General features: G+C 43.0%; 1 protein-coding gene across 1 annotated transcript; it reads right to left on the reverse strand.

Annotated features, from left to right (window-relative positions):
* hdac9b (histone deacetylase 9b) lies at nucleotides 1–17502 on the reverse strand. The gene is made up of 11 exons (XM_085918409.1): nucleotides 16949–17502; nucleotides 11777–12018; nucleotides 11377–11584; nucleotides 10546–10669; nucleotides 10331–10452; nucleotides 6961–7092; nucleotides 6691–6806; nucleotides 5336–5458; nucleotides 4801–4978; nucleotides 4496–4710; nucleotides 1–1882 (listed from the first exon to the last, which is right to left on the reverse strand). The coding sequence occupies exons 1-11, from the start codon at nucleotides 17055–17057 to the stop codon at nucleotides 1556–1558; spliced, it is 1896 nt and encodes a 631-aa protein (XP_085774535.1). The 5' UTR covers nucleotides 17058–17502; the 3' UTR covers nucleotides 1–1555.

The following is a 17502-nucleotide window of genomic DNA, read 5'->3' on the forward strand; positions in this document are numbered from 1 at the left end:
TAATTTTATTTTATTTTATTACAAAAAGGTGTCACACAAGGCCAAAAGAAGAACAAACAAACAAACAAAAAAAACCTCTTCCTTTTGACATTTCACACCCAAGAGGTTCTCCTCTCGTCATCACAATTCACTCAAAGAGGCAAGAGAAAAGGACTCGTGTTGTTCTGACGGTGTTTACTCAACCTAGCACAATAAAACCCGGACAAAAATGACATGTACGGTTCATAAGACAGACAGCTCACGTGGATCCAAACACAGACTCTCACGAGCAGTTTTACATGTCGTCGACGGTACAAACGGAACGGGACGCTTTACAGCTATGCGATACATTGGACTGATCACTTTTAAGACAGACTATACATGTCGCAATGGGCACTTTCAAGGGAAATGGGATCAAATGAAAAAAGGTTCCATCCCGTTTTTTTTTTTTCCTTTGTTTTCTTTATGCCTTACATCAAACCTGCACGTTGAGGTAAGCATGCCCACTGGGGAAAAGAGAGGAAGCCATCTCCCATATATAGGACTCCCTTGACCGTATCCCCACTCACTTTGTAATTCGCCTTGACAGTAAATCAATTGTGAAGCCTGGCCCTTTAGACTCCTGACTTAGTCCAAGCCAAGGCCCTCCTCTCTCGCAAACATTCTTGCACACATGAATCACTCCAACTCCTGGCTTCTAGAAGGCATTTCCTGCCCGGCCCTCTCGCTCTCTCTCGCTCCCTCGCTCGCTCGCTCTGACTCCTCTGCTGAAAGCTGGGCAGGAGCGTTTTGATTTGGACCCGCAGGGGAGGAGAGCTCAGCTAACACGAGGCCCAGACAGAGACAGAATGCTAGCGAGTGAGTGTTGGGTGATGCGTGTGCACCCGAGTCGCTGGTGTGGGTGGGGGTTGGTAGGTGGTTGGGGGGGGGGGGTGAGTGCTTCATCCTAAAAACTGCAATCCGAGCAGTGGACCGTATTCCATCGACATCGCTCAACACGGGGGGGAGCGTCCCGTGTCAGCATTTAAAATGTACATTCTGGCTAAGACAGATGTTCAACCTTTAACATAGAACATCAATGTAGATTTTCCAGAAGAACAGAGTAGGTATACCCCCCCCCCCCAACCCCATCCCTTGAACATACTGCAAAGATTCATGATCATATTCAGTGCTGAGGAGGATTCAGTGGTGAAAATATGCACGGTGGGAGCTCGAGTTGGCTCGTCCGCACCGTGCACCTGCCTAACCTGTCCCCTTGAGATAGCGTAGACTATGATGCTAAATCCACATTACATAGACAGCGGCCATGTACATCATCTTCTGTCAGCCGAGTAGACTCCAAACGACCGTAAGCAGCTCGTTTGTCTTGGTATTATGTACACAACAATGTAGCCTACATATTTACTACGAGGATGGCGGATAGTCTCAAAGGGAGTGATGAACGAGTGGAAAAGGGATCGTTTGCCGCCGCGGCCACAAAGAGCCTACAGTGCCGCCGTGTGTGTGTGCGTGTGTGTGTGTACACTACAGGGATGTGCTGCGAATGTTGGAGTGTGTGACGGGCTCCCCGTAATCCTCAGATCATGGCTCTTATCACCAGCCTCCCTTTGACCTGGTGAAGATAGGAGCTCCTCTCCGCCTCCAAGCTTTCGTCCTCGCTATCCAGGGGCTCTTCCTTCACCTTGATGACCCCGTAGTGAGGGTCGGGGAGCTCCACGCTAGAGCCGCCGCTGCTGCTGCCGCTGCTGCTCAGCGTGTGTTTCCGGATGACTCCTCCGGGGGGCAGCCTGTCCTCCTGCATGCGCTCCGGCTGCTCTCCGTGGAGCAGCTCCTCCTGCTCCTCCTCGGACTCCTGCAGGTGCGCGCTGGGCTGACGTAACTGCTCAATGGACTTGGACAGCAGCTGCAGAACACATTGACAATAAGAATAACTTTATTCTACATGTAGCAGGCACGCAATTCCAACCATAAAATTCAATGAATGGTTATAATTCTGAATATGAAGTCATGAAACTATGCAGTTTATTGATTCACGATGTAAAAGTTTGAGTTCAATCGAAATTTTCTGCAAATTGAAATCAAACAAACTTTACATGCACTCGGTGTCAAAGAATCTGGCAAGACCGGCTCAGTAAGCAACGAAAATTCCGCAAGTGTGTTTTGCTTTTCTTTGGCTTCTTTACAGTTTTGTGTTGCTGAGAGGAAAAATTGTCACGATAACCATTGAGTGAAAAATCAAGCTTACTGCAACATGAGAAGGTGTCTGGATAATATGAGCACTCCAATTTGTGATGAATTATGTGTCATTTTGGTCATTAACTTCTCTTTATTCTTGATAGTCGAGAATGATAAAATGTTATTAGACTTAAGTGATAAAGGTTTTATCGCGGTGACGGAGTTCACTTTACATTTACTATGAGCTAACTATCAGTTAGGGAATTAATTAGTTCAACAGTTCCACCAGAAGAGGGCTCTACAGCCAACAACGAAAAGTGCCTGCTAACCAAATTATCTACAGCAGGTAGGCCTTTTATAAATATCTCGATTAACCTCTTTAGCTCAGCCTTTGTAAACACCGTGCAGACTTTTTCCAAATGCCTAATCTCTTGTAAATTTCCATTGCTGCCCCCTACTGTAGCTTGCACCGGAGGTCGTGTAAAAACAGCCCCCCCCCACCTGACAAGCCTCTACTGGGAAATTAATTAGGGCAATGTTTCACTGATCCCTCGCTGTAAACACTCAGGGCTCATCCCTGATTAGTGGCCATTTATAACCTCCGCTTTAAGTGGCTTTACCCCGCGATCTCATTGGGCTGGATGATCACAGCCCAGTTTCTTTTTAGATAAAATTTCCTTCATGTGAACCGTTCCCAGCAAGGATGACGTGGGAAAAGTAATTCAATTTGGTTTAATTTATCCAAAATTATTCACTTTACACGCACATTTGTGTTTATCTACCTATTCCAGTGACATATAGTAACAATTAAAATAGCAGATGATGCAATAAATCTGCGTATTCATGTTGCGATTTATACAAGATGCGAGTGTATCAGTTTTGTGTTCTGGGGATTTAAAACAAAATAGAAAATATTATTGGGCAGGCTGGAACTCCTGCATACTGTACAAAAGGGGTGTCAAACCTATATTTGATATGATATTGTACTCATAGAAATCAGTGACTGGTAAAACCAAATATTGATAAATAAAAATAAATATAATATATATATATCATACATATAAAATAAGAATAAAAGTAATAAAATTGCTACCAATATCTGTAGTTTTAAAAAGTGAATTTTCAATTTTAGTATTGACACATGAAGTCGATGCACAATTTGGCTTTGCGGTCCACATAAAATGATGTGGCGGGCCGCATCTGGCCCCCGGGCCTTGGGTTTGACACCAATTCTGTATAAACATGCATGCAAAAATTGGGAGCAGAATGGAAAGCTATTTACCAGACAGCAAGCGGTCTCCACATAACACAAGATCATTTTCAATTCGCTTGGACTGTTGAAGTGCCTAAAGTACCTCTGTCTAGGACAGTAAAAGGGTTCAAATGGTCTCTTTAGTATGAAGGGGGAAAAAAATAAGAGTCTATTTGAGCAGAGTGGTCTACGTATCTGATGATTGAGACCCAACGACTGGAGGCCACTATTGGAAGAAATAAGGACCATCACACATTCTAGGAAAACAAAAGTGCCATTTTGATGCTTTACTCAGAAAGTTCAAGATAAAGATGGTGCTGAGACGCACGTGTCAGCTGTACACGTCAGTTACCACTTGAGCTCAATTTTTGCTTTTTATTTCCTCCTCAGTGGTTTCCCATTCCTCCTTCAGGGCCCAGTGTTGGGACACAGTGTAGCTCACACAATGCCGCCTTTCACAGCGTCGGTCACCTCACACGCGTCCCTCACCAGAATAATTACTCTCTTGTGTCTTGGCGAGGTGACCTCGGCTAGCTTTCAGAAACACAAATATTGCCACAGAGGAACAAAATGTATTCTGGGCTTTCCCCCTCCTCTCTCGCCTACGTTTGAACTTAGCTGAATTGAATTTCACGGTGTTAGCATGTGAACAACACTGGTGCCTTGAGCTATGATAACAAAATGAGTGCAAGGGAAGCATTTCTTCCCCATTTTGAACTTCTTTGGATTGCAGATTTACCGGCAGTGGAATAGCGGTGAAAAACAAAGACTTTTAAACTTCAGCATCCCGGCAAAGATGGATGTGGATTTGTATCCTTAAAATAAGTCTATCAGAGTGATGGCAAAACGAAGCATCGGATTTGCTTCATGAACCACTTGTTGTATTGTTTGACTCATTTAGATGGAACTCTCTATTCAACACCATTATTTAAACCAACAGTGCCATGTCGAGAAGTCAAATAATTCCAGAACAGGTTTATAAAGCAAATTTGAAGGTTTTTTTTCTCTAATCGCCGATCTCTAGTCATAGTTTCCCAGTTGTCCAAGAAGAGGACAGACAGAGAGCAATAAACAAATAGATTGACAAACCTTATTTATATGGACCTGCTGCTGGTATTGTTTCTGCTTTTCCAGGAAGTGTTGGTGTTGCTGCTGGATGACAAGTTGTGCCAGTGTGTTCTGAGGGAGTGGCGCTGACTGGGTCCTGTTCAAGGGCCGATGTTTGGGTAGTTTTGGCCGAGTGCTGGATGAGCAATCCTTCATGGCCAGAGGGGACAGGGGGTGGGTTGACAAAGAGCCTGGACCTTGAACAACAAAGTCCAAAATATTAGGTTTGCTTAGGGTCATTAGAAATTGTATTGATATATTTTGTAAATTAAACAAACCGTTCTTACCAGTGGAAAGCATCTTCTGCTGCCTCATCTGCTCCTTCTGGAGAAGGTGCTGGAGCAGAGCCTGGTGACTGGGGCTCACTTTAGACTCCAGACCGTTCTGAAGAGGCACAGGACCTAGAAGATGCCCTGGCAGTCCATGCTTGCTCTCTATTGATCTGTCTTTTAGGCCAACAGCCGCCTGAAAAGCAAAAATACAAATGGAACGTTCAATGACATAGCATTAAAAGATGGTGAAACATCACTGCCGTCGATGACCAGGCGTCCTTGGAATGTGCCAGAGCCGAACAATGATAAATCACGTGGCGGGTTATCAAGAGTTGTACCTGAGTGGACATGGGCTTTTTAAAAAATGGTGATAAATGAGGTGGAAGATAAGAGCACCCTTGATACCAGACATTGCATGACAATATTTATTTAATGGGTGATAAAATCTTTGAAGGCCACAAAGGTAAGTGGCTTACGGTCTCATGAAGGTTGTAGACTGCCATAATTTTTTTAAATGCAAAATTATAATTGACTACCGAAAGATACTTACGCTGATAGGTGAAGACGCAGTCGGAAGCCCAAAAGAAATATTCGGTAAGGACGGGGATGTGTATAAACTCAAGACGGACACGGTGCTCTCCGGTCGGAATAATCTTGGCTGCGAAGGCCATCGCTATATGACAGAGGACAGAAACAAAGAGAAACATTACTTCACTTGTGGGAGCCACCAACAGTTCAGTATGTAGCCTAGGTAGTTAACGAAAAGTAGTAAAAGTAGTGTTCCTTCATCCCCAGTGGATCAAATGCTAGCCGGTCCCCGGCTTTGGGTTCTGCCCTCTAGGAGGACACCACCAATGGGGCACACTTCCTGTAGCCAACAGAGAAGGGGACCAGCATGTGGTTTTGGAACAGCCTTGTTTATCCTCGCGACCCCTACCAGTACTCGATGACCTGTACGTGGATATCCGGCCCATATTCGACCCGAGGGACCCGTTCCCTCTGTAAAAGGATACCTAATGTAACGGTGCATCAACATGCATTGCTTTTGCAACAGGCATGAGGTCTACAGGCAACCCGGCGCTCCACCAATGACTTTTCACGAGAGCTCGGGGCTTGCGCTGAAACAATAGCAAGCTTGTGTGTTGACGTTGCTCGCGACGCGGGTGTCTTTTTGGCTACCAGCGCCTGGGATTTCAATTAAACGCCGCAGTCCGTTTGTCTCCCCAAGCCCCGATGTCAGGGCGTCTCTGCGTTCTCTGTCACTAGAGGTCCTGGCGAGAGTAAACAGCCATGGTTCAGGAAAACACAGCTGCTCTGTTGAGATTGCAAGTGGATGTGTCATATCTGCCACCCGCTATAATGGTCTTCTTTGTGAGCTCGGTCCAAGGGGATCTATGGGCCAGATCTCAGCCTTGAATCTATCAAGAAATGCCTCAGAGGAGGCGCGAAGCCAAGTCAATGACAGAAATACAATGATAAGCCAACAGGCAAACTCGGAGCCAAACTTCTGATTTTTTTTTTTTTTGAAACGCCTAATTGTGCAGAACATCTGGAGGAATAATGTGAGCGATAAAAAAACGAGCAGGATTGAAACTCTTGCTGTTGTTTGCTCTTAAACGCTCACATTTCCTGCAAAATGTGTTGTTTTAACACAAGTAAACCTGGCGCAGTCGGACACACGGGTCAAGCTGTGCCTCTTTAATGTCGGTGTGGGTAGTCATTTTCACTGGAGGGGAACAGACAGAGGGCAAATGGCTGTTTTTATAGCTGCGAGCAGAAGGGCAGCCAAGCATTTTGTACTTTCACCCCATCTCGCCAAAACCTTTTTTTTTTTTTAAACATGCATATGCCACAGCTTCCTTCATTTGGCAAATAAAAGGCACTGCAGACATTTGGCCAATGTACCTCAGTTTTTGTGGTAGTAGGCAAAGAGGAGGGTCCATTTTCTGCCCCCAAGGCACTGGAGGCCCCGATGGGGGAGCTGGGGCCGGAGCCAGGGGCACTTTTTGTGGGTGTAGAGTCTGCAGAACATATACAAGTTACAAGTAATGAGTATTCATGCACACGATACAACTTAAAAAAAAAAAAATATATATATATATATATATATATATATATATATATATATATATATATATATATATATATATTAACTGCATAAGCTTGTTTTCATACCCATGAGCTCGAGTGCCCTCTTCTTATACGGTGTGACGAGGTTGCCATCTTTTCTCTTGAGCATGGGGCTGCTCCGCCTCTCAGCTACTTTCTGTTTCAGTCTGGACCGCACCTTCAGATTGGGCTCGGAGGCTAAAAAAGAAGGAAGATAAAAATAGCGAGTGAACCTTTAGTCTCAGTTTATTCTCTGAGGGTGAAAAAAGACCTGATGGTGTGAGTAAGTCAAAGCAGTATCGTTTTTTTTTTTCTCCCTCTAGCCAATGTTATGGAAATTGTGAAAGCAAACAGGAACATCATAAAAATTAGACTATCAATCAACTTATTATATTATCACACGTCAACAATTTGAGGTTTACAGAAATATAAAAAAAAAAAAATTTGATCGATTAAATGACTCAAGATCAGGCCTTTTTCCAAATCATCTGGACTAACTTAGCTCGCAAAACACTGAGTGAAATTCTGCCGCTACCTGCCGCCCTGGTGACCACAGTCTGATACAGTAGCAACAGTTAAACTAACACAAAAACATGGCAGATGTTTCAAGCTCCCCACAACACCTCCCACCTCCTAATACAAAACAGAAATACCGATACACTCCTCAGTTTTCAACAGCCAGGCGGAACCTCATCCAGATAGCGGATAGAACAGCCAATTTTTCTCTTGTGTGACTTTTCACCCAATCAAGTCAAAATTAGGAATACTCGACTTGAAATAGATGTTACTAAGGATAAACCAATCGTACTTGATGACTCTCATTTTAACCCACGCAGCCAAAGCAAGACACAAAACTCCCATAAAATAAAATGGGCATGCTGCAGTGACGTTATGTAAACCTGTTACACAACATACAATCTTTTTTTCTTCTTTAATGATTCAGTTTATGAATCAAAAATGTTATTTGTGTATGTGTGTGTATACATTGCAAAAATCATGCAGCTGAAAATGGGGAAGTAAGGTTATGATGACGTAGGAGTGCCGCAGGGGAGGATGAATATGGAGGCGGTGCTGGAGGGGAGATAGGGGCACAGATGCTGCTATTTCTGGCATTTGTCAAAGCAGCCAAAGCCTCATCCCTAATACGTGGCGGCGGACCTCTAATCCTGTGGGTGTGAGGATGAATGAAAAGGGAGGAAGAAAGAAGAGAGGAGTGGGAGGGAGAAAAGGCTGCTGGGAGTCCTGTGAATCTGCTTCACGCCCCACTGCCTTGATTGCTTTCTATTTTTATACACTGCTGCTGCCACTAAGCAACATATGCCAATTGGTCACCACGGGAACGGCAGACAGCGGCATGGGAAGGAACGCTTTCTCACTGCTCCCCGGTGGAAAAACACAAAATCGCCCTGATGCTCCGAGATAGGGGAGGCAATTATGACGAGCTTAAAGTGCAGTAGAAGCTTTACGACGGAAAGGTTAGATGGGCGAATAACGTGGAATACCATTGATAATTCTGAGAAAGATGAATCATCCAATTTAGTGAGTATCTAGATAATTACCACCACAACAGGCTTTTCTTTTACGTTTTTTGAGCTATTTTCTTCATCCAAATGCCATTTCATAAGGTTGATAATTATGGCATGCCAAAAAAAAAAAAAAAGATGCTTTTGTCCAGGTGTTTCTGCTCTAGTTCTTCAGTACAACTAAAATAGGTTGACATCAATAATAAAACAACAAGTACGGTATGTACACCGGAACTTGCTTGATATTTAACTCTGTCCTAAATATAGATTCAACTTCCAAGCAGTAATCCCTCCTCTAAAATTCCCCTCGCGCTTTCAAAGTTAATTGTTGAGTAAACATTCAAGTTTTAGCAGAGCTTAATTCAGCTAACAAAGATGCACATAAAACTTTTCCTGAACAGTTTGTCATTTTTTTTTTTATGATGGTGACTGTTCTTCCTCTTAAGCTTTAAATGAATAATATATGAATCCAATAAGTTATGATATACATTTTTTTTAACCTATCCCTGGCCTACTATTTGGCAACCGACAACACTATTTCCTGTTAAACTTGGAATGGCTTGACATTTACTGGGTTTGTAAAAGTCCCAAGACTCGTGAAAAGAACCACGTGTGACAAAATATATATTCCTGACAAATGTGATTATGAAACTCTACCAGAATAAACAATGAACTTCGCCCTTTGGCCCAACCAAGCAGTCGGGTGTCTCACGCAGAGCACTTGAGTCACCTCCATCTTGTTTTGAGAGCACTATCTTTTCTTAGACAAACAATCATGTCAGGGCCCATCCCGACCACGGCAACACCTGCCAATCAGCCAACAGTGGCGTTCGGTGGCTGGGAACAACGCCGCCTTTGTGCGTCAACTTTTAAAATGGCTCTAATGAAGACAGACAGGAAGTGGGGGAGGAAAGACTAAGCAGGAAATGACCACATATAGATTCAGGAATCTATGAAGCAACAAGTTTTATCAATGTGAGACGTGCGCACAATTCCTAATCTCTAAACTGGGTATACAAATTAACCAATTGGGTCGTTTTGGAGTGAAATTAAAGAGACACTGAGGGGGGAAAGAACATAATGTAATTTGGTGACCTCATAGCGGAGGTTGGGTTTTTTTTTTTTTTTTTGGAGCTCGCCAAGTCTTGTAAAAACTAAGGGACGGGAATTATTTTTATTCAAACAGCATTCCCCAAAGGCCTCCTCAAACTTTAAACCGCTAAAGTTTTTTTACCTTTCGGTGGGAACCTGTGTCTGTTCAAAATTGCTTCTAAAGCCCAGAATTTGGGAAAGATTTAACTGCTCTTATTACCGCATTTATTACTTTCTTTAAACAGTTAATCAGAGAGTATATTATTCATCATGGTTCTAATAATGATATCAAAAACAACATCATTAAATGTGTCTGAAATCGTTTCAAAGTGAACTATGAAACAACTAAAGAAGGAATTCAAGTGTCCTCATTTTGTGGTTCCCTGGATGGATGAGAGAAGCGGGGGTCATAATGAGCCTAACTGACCTTATTAGCAGGTCATCAGCAACCCCAGGAAACACTCAATAGCTCTATAGAACTCTTGATTGACAAGAGGTCAAACGGGATCTTAATTATAGCCCACACCGTTAGAACTTGTGGTACAGTTTTTTTTGTTCTTCGAGGTACAACTTGTACTCATGTACAATGTGTCATGTAGACTCCATAATAACTGTGTTTTCTTTCCCAGGGCACAAAAGTTTACAAGCTGGGAAAGCAGCATGTTTTCAGTCATCATCATGATGATGACCCAATATATCAATAAAGGTCCACTTATGTATTTCTGACTGCAAGTGGAGTGAATATAAATGAAAAACAAAGTATGCACTAAGTGTAGATTTCTATAAGTGTATGTGTGTCACACATATGCAAATAAGCAGACCTGTCTTCCTCAAGGGGAAGTCGTCCTTGCCGTCAACGGGTGAGGGCAGAGTGTAATGGCAGGTCGGGGACATGCCGCCCAGTGGTGGAGAGCTTTGGTCCAGAGAGATATGATGAGAGGACCTGAGGACACAAAACAATCATGAATGCAATGTAAATGTGCACCTCAAAAATGCTTTACATTCACTTAAAACGGCTGAGGTGAAAAGTAGTCACCTGTACCAGAGCGTGGGGTGGTGGATGAATGAATGATTGCCACCATTACTGGTGGGGTCCTTTGCTGATTTGCTCAACAGAAACTCTTGGAGTTTCTGCTTCACTTCTGTACTGGCCACTGCACCTGTGAGACCAAAAGGTGCAATAACAAGGATTGGGGTTACCCTAAGGATACATGACTTGTGATGCAGATCCTGAATTCCAAATTATTTCTGTTCTGCTCTGTTGTTGTCCCTTGACATGTAGAAAGATCTCCCCCTAGCGGCCAACAAGAATTGTAACAAAAAGAATTGAGAGCGATAACGCTCCTTTTGCAGGCCGACAGTTTCAGGGCATCGTTTCAAATTACCTGACCTGACAAAGTCATAAGTCATCTCTATTATTAGACAGAATGTAAAAACAGAAATGAAACCTTAGACCTTAAGCTATTCTCATAGTTCTATTAAAAGATATTTTCAACAAAATTCCAGGATTACATGGCATCAGGAAGCCTTAGCTATTTATATTGCTTTAATTATAGTCTCTTTTTTTTTATATAATGATCACCTTGAAATTACAGAGATCCTCTTAGCCTCTTAATTTTAAAACCAAGCTAATGATAATGTGCTAATAATAATTTTAAAAAGCAACCTTGAAACAATGTGAGTAAAAACATAGAGACCATTAGAATATGTGACAAAGTTGGAAAATTAAATCCTAAGGAACATATGTCTTGTATATTGTAGTTGAACTTTTTTTTTCTTCTCTGTTTTGTGTAAAGTGAATATAATATTTATTAATAATAACTATCTTTTTTGGGAGTGATTTTCCCCCTCGGTGTGGAGCTCTTACTCTCTCTGGCTCGCTCTTTGGCCCTTAGACTCATGCTGGAGATGTGCAGCTCTCGCCGGTGCCTCTCCTGCTCTTTCTCCTGCTGGTTCTGCTGCTGGCTCTGTTGGTGCTGCTGGTTTTGCTGCTGCAGCTGCTGTTGCTGCTCCAGACGGCGCTCCTTCTCTGCAAGTTCCTGCTGCTGTTTCATTGCGTGGAGCTCCTGTTGAAGCTGAGAGCGCAGCAGAACCAGTGGTAAGCGTGAGGAAAGCAACTCCAGTGAATGATGCTTGATGTTTTGGGAAATGGCAGCTATTTTTGTGGCCTTACTGTGGTTTTGGATTTTACAGTGATGGATGATTTGATGCTTGCATGTGAAAACATTTTGTGAAACTTGTAATGTTTCAAGTTAAAGCTGACCCACCTTGAGGTGCTCCTGGAGCTGAGCCTGGTGCTGACGGGTTAACTTCTCATGCTGTTTCTGGAACTCGCTGATGAGCAGTTGCTTTTGGATCTGCTGCTGCTTTTGGATGAGAAGGAGCTCCTGCTGCAACTGCCGCTCCCACAATCCCGGGTCCGAACCTGGCCCCAGCATCCTCAGGTCTGTGCGCAGGTCTAACGGAGATATGGGTTCCACAACCAGTGGGACGTCTGACTTAATCTCCACTGTATTCCAAAACAAGAGGAGAATAAAAAAATAAAAAAAAACATTAAATGTCAAACACTGAATGCGTCTCCGTCATGAGACACTGCTGCTGTATAATGGAGAGTGAGCAAGAGTAGGAAAAAAGTGAGAATCATGAAGGCAAAGCTTTCTCTCATGCAAACCTGTAATTATAATCGTTTCTAAAAACAAACACTGGATCACATCCGGCAGTGTCTACTGGGAGCAGCTGTGCTGAGGACCCAGTGGACATTTGGCACGAAGCTCACAGTGGACATTTCAAGTATTTATTTAAATCCCGTTTTATAAACAAATGACATTCTTCTCATTTCTCCTAGGACATCATGTCACTTATAAATCCTTAAAGGAAAATATATTTTTGAAGGATGACGATTATGGTGGCATAATACTGTATTTTGAGATCTTGCCAGTTTTCTTAATGAGTGCTGACGTTCATGGGAAGTGTTTTTGTCATTACGTGTAATTGGCAGATATGAAGACACCGAGCTTCCTTTCGTGCTACGAGCTCTGTATATAGTGGGAAATGATATGTCGTTAAAAACATGGAAGACAAGACGAGTTCATTTTCATAAGAACTATCCATGGAGTCCATTTTAATTTGTGTAGCTGGACATACTGTGTAATCACCCAAATTATGTTTTTGACACCAAAGAAACATCACAACTCATTTGAAATTCCAGTAGCTGCAATTAGATTTATTGAATGCCTTCATTGCCTTCCTGCTAATAAAATGTCATGATGTCGTGAAGAAATCAAATCAATCAATCAATCAATCAATCAATCAATAAACACACCTCACATTTGACATTTTGTATATCCGTGTTGTGACACTATTTCTTTCCTTGAACAATTTTTAATATTGATATACCAGTCAAAGAAGCATCTTCTCACTAGTTGCCATCATTCCCTGAGGCAGGTATACTGATGTTAATTCATATAACCGCCAGCATTGCATTTGTACGTGGCGGTTCTGATTATATAAATAGCGACATAAAAGCAAGTGGCGCAATCCTGGTCTGTGACAACCCCCACATGCGAGTATCCGCCACCCTAACTTGCTGCTGTCATAGCAACCACCAGCTACGTAATTATGAACACACCCCATCCTGCAGCTATGGAGTCTCGCCACATGTCATCTCCTGCCTACTGTGCCAATGTGACATGTGGACTATTATATCAGCTCTTATATAAAGACGGAGTCCCCCAGCAGAGAGAAACACAATCAAAAAGAAAAATGACACAATAGTGTGTGCGATAGTCTTAGATGAGAGGTTCAAAGAGTGAAGACAGCCAGTAGGGAGTCCTGGGTTCTGATGTTCTAAAAAAAAAAAAAAGCTTCAGTGAAATGACAGAGGAGGGCACCGACTCGCCAGGCACATGAAAAGGTACCTGTAGATCAGACTCCTCTATGTTGACAAGGAAAATGCGTGTAAGCACTTGACAAAGGACTCTACTGTTAACGGGCGCTGTTCCAGGGACAGCCGTGAACCTGTGAACCATTCAAGGACTCGGTGAGTCAGACACGGTCGGTGCTACTTCTGCCTAATGGACCTAAAAATAGCAACAAAAACACCTGCTGGTGGGGAGAACTCGCCACTGTGATATTTAATTAATCTCATATTTCATTCCCAACCCTGACTGCGAAATGACATTAAGGATCTTCACTTTGATCGGCGCATCAAGCTGAGGCTCTATCACTATTTCTTAGACGTGGTGGAAGGGGAGGGGGGGGGGGGGTTGTAGGCGGGAGTGTGAAAGCTTAAGGCCACATTTGATAACCGAGCCTGCATGAAATGGCCCTTGAGGAAACCACAACAGCCTCACGCGCCCGTGCTTTTCTTGTCCACCCACCGTCCACAAGAATAGCGCAGAGCCGAGCGCCAAAGTTGAGGGAAAATAATGAGATCCTTAAGGTATGGTGATTATTCAAGCGTACCAAATGGAAAATTGACAACATACATCCATCACGACTGCCATAATAAAAAAAAAAAGCTCCAAACGTTCTACTATATACTTCACCCCAAAACAAAAGGCATTTAGACTAAAAGCACAAGCGGTACTGTCGAGCCTGAAAACAGAAATCTTTAGCTTCTGTCAAAACGAAGATAATCCGTAGGCGGGCAAGAATACCGAACCATCGGTAACTGTGGCCAAATATAAATGCTCTTAATATAGACAATGTGCGAAAGACTGTCACACTTGTGAAGCTGCCATCTTAATTTGACACTTGCAAAAAATAAAAGCGCCATGTTGTATTCATGTAATCTTCAAGTCATAATCAGGCTTTGGGCCATGGTGACCCTTGATGCAAATAAATGTTTCTAGATTAGAATGACATCTCTCACGCTTGGATGGCAGCACCAATGCTCCACGCACTGGTAAACAAGATATTTATGAATGACAGCTCCCAAATGTGTTTTTAGCCCCAGGCAAGTACCCTGTTGCCCCATGCCCAAATTCCTCCCTGTAGAAGGCCCGCCGAGCGACGATTGGGTGACTCGCGCCGTGTGACCGCTGCAGTCCAAGCGCCAACGATCCTAAAAAGTGTTTACTCTACTGCTCTGCCTTGCTTTTGGTTAGAGTGACAATTACAGCCTTAATTTGAGATGGCTGCTAAGAATAAAATGGCTTCGAGAGAAACAAATCATTCATAATGTAAATATCACTCACTGGACACAAAGTGCAAAGCTTTTTCTGACAACTTCAGTTTCACTTCCATCGTAATCATCTTTGACAAATAAAAAAAACAGGACATAAGCAGTACTTAATCGCTTTATTCCTGTGGCAATTTGCTCGCCTTTAGAACATATGTTTACTAATTCTCTCTGACAATCAAAATAGAAGCAGAGACAAGAAGTGGAAAAAATAAGCTGATCTTAGTGACTGCAATGTGGCACTGGAGCTCTCATTAAGTGCCTTGTTATTTTGAGAAGCCGGCAAGTCTAAAGCAGGAAACGGCGCTTTATTTTTAAGACTTCGGCTCGTCCTCGCCGCTGAGCCAGATTTCAGACTTGCGGGGCTATCTGTTAACAAAGAGGCCTGACCTGGATCACCGTGCAAGCTTGCTGGCTCCTGTTTGGCCGTCAACAAAAACAACACCCCATTCATTCATTATTAAAAATAACGACAAAAAGATATCATCCTCTAAATTTGATAGTCAAGTCCTATGTAAATATGGCAATTTTTGCAGAAAATATGACTCATCAATCACCCCAAATCAATTATACCGATGGCGGGAGCCACAAAAGAAGAGCATCCTCAAGCCTTCCTCATAAAGCCACAAAGAAAAATCTAAAACAACAAATGGATTATATAACCTATTATTCTACTTTTTTGTGTATGTGTGTCGTGAGCACTTCAAACACCTTCTGAGGGGACATAAAGGTAGACGAGCCACACAAGGGTACTTGGAAGGTAGACTATTATTGTCTGCAAGCTTCCTATTGAAGAGGCTTTGCATCATGGTCTGCACTCAGACTGAGATAATTAGTTTCCTGCTTTGAGAGCCAATTTGAACAAGCTTTCGTCTGATGTCACGAAATCGCTCTTATTTACGTGAACTACTTGAAATTAAACAGTATTATCTAAAAAAATATATATATATATATTATGGTCGGAACAGATTGCCATTGACCTCAATTCATAGCGCTTTACTTAGTCTTTCGGGATTAGTTGAGAAACACCTTGTGAATATTTGTCAAAATCTCAAGCCATTTACCATAAAAACCAAATCCAGCAGGCGAATGGGTTTCACTATTAATATATGTTCCAAGGCACTGTTATATCAGGAGCATGCCAAGATGGAATGATAATGCACAGACGCCTAATCTTAGCAGGCTAATGCCATAAGCTGAAAATAACTCACCTAAGAATAGCTGACCCACAGAATAAGCAAGGAGGCTGAATTCGGACGCTCTGTGCAGCCGTTGTTTAGCACACAGGCCTCGCACACAGAGGACAAGACGTGTGACAACATGATTTATTGACAGATGGAATGTGTCATCCTCCTGTCTTCTTTCGAAATTTGTGTGGCCTCTCTGGGTTTTGCCTGCAGTCAAACTCATGCTTGTTTTTTTTTTTTAAAGCCCAAAATTCACATTTGACTTATTTTAGTCTTACCTAATTCAAGATATTCCACATTAAACCATCAACTGTATGAATGTACACTTTGTCACCCAGACACCACTTATGACAATCGACAACTATGCAGCCCATTCAAACATTGAACAATTAGGAAATGCATGACAAACAATGACTTGACTCATCTTGAGTCTCTTTTGCTGCCAACTCATGTGAGTCAATACATAGCCGTATTGTAAATTTCCATTTTATATGAAGCCAGAAATAAAGCACTCAGTATTCTGCGGTCAATGTTGAGAGAGAAACCTTTAAGTTGCTCCCTCTGCATTACCATGACACTTTTTTCCACTTCCCTAAAAAGTACACGAAAACAACATCCCCTTCATAATCTCAGTGACTCACTTTGACCGGTAAGAGTTTGGTGAACAAGGGTAAACACACTTCCTATTCATATTGTTCACACACAATAACAATTTTCCTATTAGAACATTTTGCTGCTTTAAGCACGCTCAGGATTAGAACCAATTAACAGAACAAGATATGTCATGATAAAAATAAATACCTCGATTCAGGGGGGGAAAAAAAGGTGTCTGATCCTACCACGAAGCCCAGCTGAGAGTTGTTCTTTGCACAGAGAAAGAGAGACGAGCTTCGCGCAGAGTTGGGTGGAAGAGCGAGTGAGAGAGTGGGAGAGAGACACAAGTACACTAAGGATGGACGAGTGTGTGCGATGACAAGATGGAATGCACGAGTAGAAAAGCCAAGAGGGTGGAAAAAAAATGAAAAGATGACATCCCGAGGTAGAGCAACTAAAAAAAAAAAAAGGATCACCTGAACTATTCACGTTGTGCATCCTGCTCTTGTAAGAGAACGGCTGGGCTCCAACGCGGCCGTCTGTTGTGGAGAAACTTGACTCGCCCTCGTAAATCGTCTGCAGCATACTCCACTTAGCACTCGGGTCTCATCGCACGCCGTCACCAAGAGAACCCACCCCTTCAACCACCCCGGGGGAGCGAGTGCCACAACAGCCCTTCCTCCGCCTCCTCCTCTGAGACAGCACTCTGACTGGAAAGCAGGAGTGCTCTCGATCTCTCCAGGCAGAGCTGTTTGCTTTTCAGCACCCAAACACTAACACAGTGTCAAGCAAGCTCCCTCACAGCAACGTGTCAGAAGGGGGAAGCTTGCAAAATGTTGCCTGGCAAAGTCGTGCGTGTGCTGAGCACCTCACTCAGGCGAGCAATGCAAAGCTGGGGAGGGAGTGAGCTTCATTTGCATGTGAATCAACAACTGCGTGGCCCCACAGGTGACAGAAATAGAACAATAGCCAACCCTGGCTATAAATAGGTCAGGCGAGGCGCAGGGATTGGAGCAGCATTGATGCGTTT

Source organism: Syngnathus leptorhynchus, chromosome 8 (genome assembly GCF_054491065.1).
Source record: "Syngnathus leptorhynchus isolate UIUO chromosome 8, UIUO_Slep, whole genome shotgun sequence".
Taxonomy (NCBI): domain Eukaryota; kingdom Metazoa; phylum Chordata; class Actinopteri; order Syngnathiformes; family Syngnathidae; genus Syngnathus; species Syngnathus leptorhynchus.

What these genes read in the sequence shown, in the direction of transcription:
- hdac9b (XM_085918409.1), bottom strand. Translation starts at nt 17,057, where the DNA reads ATGCTGCAGACGATTTACGAGGGCGAGTCAAGTTTCTCCACAACAGAC. An exon ending in CAAAGAGCGAGCCAGAGAGA is followed by an intron (nt 10,670 to 11,376) that starts GTAAGAGCTCCA and finishes TTGGTCTCACAG; the next exon opens with GTGCAGTGGCCAGTACAGAA. An exon ending in GAGGGCACTCGAGCTCATGG is followed by an intron (nt 6,807 to 6,960) that starts GTATGAAAACAA and finishes TATGTTCTGCAG; the next exon opens with ACTCTACACCCACAAAAAGT.